At 40.8% G+C, this 5,802-nt stretch overlaps 1 protein-coding gene across 1 annotated transcript; it reads left to right on the plus strand.

Annotated features, from left to right (window-relative positions):
- Positions 1–1,601: 1,601 nt before the first annotated feature.
- Positions 1,602–2,060, plus strand: LOC122680431 (60S ribosomal protein L22-like). The gene has a single exon (XM_043881788.1). The coding sequence runs from the start codon at positions 1,625–1,627 to the stop codon at positions 2,009–2,011; it is 387 nt and encodes a 128-aa protein (XP_043737723.1). The 5' UTR covers positions 1,602–1,624; the 3' UTR covers positions 2,012–2,060.
- Positions 2,061–5,802: the final 3,742 nt, after the last annotated feature.

The raw sequence follows: 5,802 nt of genomic DNA on the forward strand, positions 1-5,802 counted from the left end.
GTTAGCTAGGCAGAGAAAAAGGAAAAGGAAGCCACATCTCGGGAGGCTAGGGTTTTTCAGAACAGTCGGGGAGTAAGGGGAAAGATACAGGGAGGCTCAGACACTCATAATATCCCAAAACCTTGGGGAACTTGGATGGATATTCCAATTATTCTCAAATGTGGGATGTGGGGGAAAGGGATAGTTAGGGAGTTGGGATGGACATGTACACACTGCTTTATTTAACAATTGATAACCATCAAGGACCTACTGAATAGCACAGGGAACTCTGTGTAATGTTATGTGGCAGTCTGGATGGGAGGGAAGTTTGTGGGGAGAATGTATTCATGCATGTGTTCATGCATATATGGCTGAGTACCTATGCTGCTCACCCGAAACCATCATGACATTGTTTGTTAATCAGCTGTACCCCAACACAAAATAAAAGGGTTTAAATTAGTTAATTCAGTAGCTGTTAAAGAAAATAAAAGGGATAACTCACAAGGAAAAAATAATTTAGGTAAGGCTAAATTTTCAATACCACCAACAAATAGGCAGTTGGGTGGGAAACAATATTTAGAGAAAGACCGCATCAGCCTCCTTAGTAGTAGGTAGCAACCCTTCCCATGAATTATTGTGGGAGGTTCCTAGAGGACAGCATAGTGGTTTTAGCCTGGCCTCAGCTGGTACCCACAGAAAATATTCAGAGCCTTAATTTAGCCTTTAAAGACATTAAATCCCTTCTAGCCTAGGGGAATAAACAGCTCCCACCCTTAAAGCGGGATTTGGGCTTCTAACTCCTAGATTCATCTGGGTGAAGTTGGGAGGAGTGGGGGATGGCTGTCTGGAGGCTGAGCTGCACCTGGGAATATTTTTTCACAGGGGTCACTGGATGGGGTAGAGAAAGGTTTCGCCTTTGTCTTTGCTTTTTAACCTCTCTTTTCTCACTTTCTCCATTCACCTGTCACAGTTCATTTATAAAGCCCTCACCCTCCAATATCTCCACACCCTTCCAACTCCCCTCATTATGATCCTTTTGGGCTTAGGGAAAGTGTGGGAGGATTTACCTCTTTAATGGTGGAGGAAAGGAAAATGAACAGAGAGCTAAGGTCCTAATTGGGAATGAGAAAGTTTGAAGCTTCAAGGTAGAATGTAAGTAGGGTTATCCAACAATGTACATTAAAGCTGGGATAGTTTTAAAAGTGGAAAGGGCTTTAAAAATAATTAACAGGCATTAAGTGTTCTACATCAGGTGCAAACTGTCACTGTACTAAGAAAACTAGAGCTTAGTCACTCTGGATAGGAATAAATTGGCATGTAACCCTATAGCTGTGTATTGATTCTGTGTGAGTGTGTGTGTGTGTGTAAGTGTGTGTGTGTGTTTGAAGGGAGGGCAAGTCTCCCCAGGTGGCGCAGTGGTAAAGAATCTGCCTATGGATGCAGGAGATGCAAGAGACGTGGGTTCAACCCCTGGTCAGGATGATCCCTTGGAGTAGAAATGACAACCTACTCCAATACTCTTGCCTGGAAAATCCCAAGGACACCTGACAGTCTACCGTTCATGGGGTCGCAGAGTCAGACATGGCTGAGTGACTGGAGCAGAGATACAAAAACTATTCCAGCCCTTTCTGCCTCCGCTGCCGCCATGGCGCCCGTGAAAAAGCTTGTGGCGAAGGGGGGCAAAAAAAAGAAGCAAGTTCTAAAATTCACTCTGGACTGTACCCACCCTGTAGAAGATGGAATCATGGGTGCCGCCAATTTCGAGCAGTTTCTTCAGGAGAGGATCAAGGTGAATGGAAAAGCTGGCAACCTGGGTGGCGGTGTTGTAACAATCGAAAGAAGCAAGAGCAAGATTACTGTAACTTCCGAGGTGCCCTTTTCCAAAAGGTATTTGAAATATCTTACTAAAAAATATTTGAAGAAGAATAATCTACGAGACTGGTTACGCGTAGTCGCTAACAGCAAAGAAAGTTACGAATTGCGTTACTTCCAGATTAATCAAGATGAAGAAGAGGAGGAAGATGAGGATTAAAAGTCAAACGGGAATATTTGCATAAGTTCTCAAATAAAATTTATCAACCCCCCCCCCAAAAAAAACACCCAAAAAAACTATTCCACTTGTCACAGAGAGTCTCTTTCTGATATCTACCTAGGACCACCACTTCCTTTTACTTAACAGTATGACTCCTTAGAGGAGGTGAGTGGTTTAGATACTAAGTCGTGTCTGATTCTTTGCGAGCCCATGGACTATAGGCTGCTAGGTTCCTCTGTCCATGGGATTCTCCAGGCAAGAATAGTGGAGTGGGTTGTCATTTCCTTCTCCAGAGGATCTTCCCGACCCAGGGAGGAGGAGGAGAAGTATTAACCTATTTAATTTTCATTTAAATCTATCCTCCTAATGTTTATGTATTAAAAGGATAAAATAATAATATAAATCAATAAAAGCAACATAAGAGTAAGCAGACTTTCAAAGTACAGCATTCATTTCCTAGCTGTGTGACCTTGGGCAACTTCCTTGTTCTTTCTGTTTTGTTTGCTGATATATCTCCAGGGTCTGCTGCATGTAAGAAGCAGTCAAATATTTATTGAAGGCATAAATGAAGGGACGTTGTTTTCCTTCTCTGTTAAAAAAGTGATAACAATAGCTCCTACATCAAAGAGTAGTGGCAACTAAAGGAAGTAATGGAGGTAAAACTCTGAATTCAATGTGGACATTCAGGAAACGTTGGCTGTAAGTATTTCTAATGGAGATAGTGTATGCAGATGATTAATGTGACTGTATGGTGCAAATACCTTGCAAATGTCAGTTTCCTCCTTGATCTCTACCTTTCCCCCACATTGTAATTATGGAATCTTAAAATACTTACCTTTCAACCCCAAAGGGCCAGAGCAGTTTTGCCTTCTCTGTTGCCTGATTCCCTGTCTTCCTAGCTCATACCAGGAATTGAGGTGTCGAGAAATAAAGGTCTTTCTTGATGAGAGAATAGAAGTGCAGGAGGAAGGGGAGAATGTCTGAGAGGCTCAACCAGACCTTCGTGGTTGAAAACTGTTTATTGTAGAAGCAGAATGTCAGAGTTTGGGAGCTGGGCTATGTGATTGCTTCTTATATTATGTTGTTATTTTCCCTTAAGATTAGTGGGAGAAAACCCCATTTGGAAGATGAGTTCCACGCTGGTGAGTACCCAGCCTGCTGCTATAGGTAGCACCCACAATGGTCTTCTTACAATACTCTGGTTGGCCCAAAGGTTTTATGTTTCATTTTCATAAGAGAGGTTATTCTTTCTGCTCTGGATTCATCAAACACTCTCTGAGAGCATGAGGTCTGAGACAGAGTGGGGCTCAGGAGAGGCCAGATGAGTGGAGAGTATCTCATGTGTTGCAGGAGCTATTCTAGGGACCATGATGTGACCACCTCCTCATATTGCATCATCAGTTGTAGTGGTAAAAAGTCTCCTGAAATTGAATCTCACGCAACTGTATTGTGGGCAAAACATGATTCTTCTGAACATTTTCTGAACAATGGGGAACCAGATGAGAATGCCAACCAGCCAGGTACTTCAGGCTGTGGTAGCAGGGAGGCCACTGTTCATCATTTCACTTTGTGTCATTCCCTGCACCACCCCCCACCCCCGCCACATCCCCACTCCGGAGCATCCAGGGGATAGATTCTGGACGTACAGTTAACTACCAGTTGTCTGCTTTAGGAAGGCAATATGGGGTAGTGGGCTATTTGTGTCCAAATCCCAGGATCATCATTTAGTATACCAACACTTCCCGTGTGACCTTGGGCAATTGCTTTAACCTTTCTGTATTTGATCAATTTATTAGTAAAACAGACATAATAGTAATAATAATGATCATGATAATAATACTTACCTCATAAGGCTGTTATGATGATAAAAATAATACATGCAAAGCACTTAGTCTCTAACAGATGCTAAATGTTTTGTAGGGCCTAGCTATAATGACTACAGTTAATAATTAGTTTCCTCTCATTGACTTCTGCCTCACTCAATCAATGAATGCTTAGGAGAGGTGACATGGTTGGAGCAACTGGCCTTGTGGAGCAGACCACTGAAAGCTCCTATGGATGCAAGCAAACAGTGCAGGGTCCACTTAGAGTAATTGAGCTTTGGCTGTGATCTGAGACTGCCAAGGGCAATGCTTTGCTTGGTCCTCCCAGGAGACTTGGTGTTATTCATCTCATTACCCTAATTTTCTTCCAGTAGTATAAATTAAGGCTGGATGCTTAGGAAACCTCCACTATCCCTACCAGATATTTCTCAGAGCTTGATAGAAGCCTCTTAAATTCAACCCAAAGTTTTCTACTAAGATCAGGCAAATGCTCCTGGGGCTGAGTGTATGAGGGTAGACTTAATGGGAGCTAGTAAAGCAATCTTTTCATGGAAGAGTCATACCACCATATACTCCAGAGTTTGGGGTTGGGAGGAGCTATAAGATCCTTCAGAAAAATAAGTTTGGCTATTAGTGGGGAAAGAGATTTTAAAGACAGCATGTTTGAACATCAATTTTACTTTCAAAACTTATATATGAATATTTGATACTTGTCATATAAACAATCTCTTTTTAATACCTGCCTGATCTCAATCTACTTTATATCTCAGTCCTGAGATATTCTCAGAAGACTCACTGTTATCAGTTTGTGTGTGTGTATCTATTATTTAATGTATGTGTGTACATGTTAAAGGTTAACTGTATCATGTTGAACCTGTATTTCTAAAAATCATTTTACATTTTCCCCCACAGCACATTAATACATAAAGTACCTTTCTTTTAAGGATATATATACCAACTCATGCAAATCAGAAAGTATTCTATTATTTGGCTAACCCATTGGTTATGTAATATATTCAAAAATTATTTTTGTATTAAAAACAATACTGCAATGAACACCTCTAGTCCATACATGGTTCCATGGCACATACGTAATTATGTTAGATATGGAGAGGGATTCCCTGGTGGTCCAATGGTTAAGACTCTGACCTCTCAGTACTGAAGGCCTGGGTTCAATCCCCAGTGGAGGAATTAAAATAGCACAAGCCATGTGGTACAGCTCCCCCCAAATAATAGAAGAATAAAAATAAATAAAAGTAGAATATATATATATATATATATATAAGACATGAGGAAGTGGAGGTTTGAATATATATTTCTGTAATTTGATTTTCTAGATATTGAAAGTTGGTTAAAAATAAGATATTCTAGTTCAGAATTGAGAGCCCAGAAATAAACCCACATATATATATATGGACAGCTAATTTATGACAAAGAAGCAATGAACATAAAATGGGGAAATGATAGTCTCTTCAATAAGCAGTATTGGGAAAAATGGACAGCCACATACAAAAACATTGGGAAACAATGGAAACAGTGACAGACTATATTTTCTTGGGCTCCAAAATCACTGCAGATGGTGATTGCTGTCATGAAATTAAAAGACGCTTGCTCCTTGGAAGAAAAGCTATGACCAACCTAGCCAGCATATTAAAAAACAGAGACACTACTTTGCCTACAAAGTTCTGCCTAGTCAAAGCTCTGGTTTTTCCAGTAATCATGTATGGATGTGAGAGTTGGACTATAAAGAAAGCTGAGTGCCGAAGAATTGTTTTTGAACTGTGGTTTTGGAGAATAGTCTTGAGAGTCCCTTGGACTGCAAGGAGATCAAACCCGTCAATTCTAGAGGAAATCAGCCCTGAATATTCATTGGAAGGCCTGATGCTGAAGCTGAAACTCCAGTACTTTGGCCACCTGATGCGAAGAACTGACTCACTAGAAAAGACCCTGATGCTGGGAAACATAGAA

Source organism: Cervus elaphus, chromosome 22 (assembly GCF_910594005.1).
Source record: "Cervus elaphus chromosome 22, mCerEla1.1, whole genome shotgun sequence".
In the NCBI taxonomy this organism is placed as follows: domain Eukaryota; kingdom Metazoa; phylum Chordata; class Mammalia; order Artiodactyla; family Cervidae; genus Cervus; species Cervus elaphus.

Bases quoted from the DNA above. Each gene is read 5' to 3' on its own strand.
- LOC122680431 (XM_043881788.1), top strand. From the start codon at position 1,625: ATGGCGCCCGTGAAAAAGCTTGTGGCGAAGGGGGGCAAAAAAAAGAAG.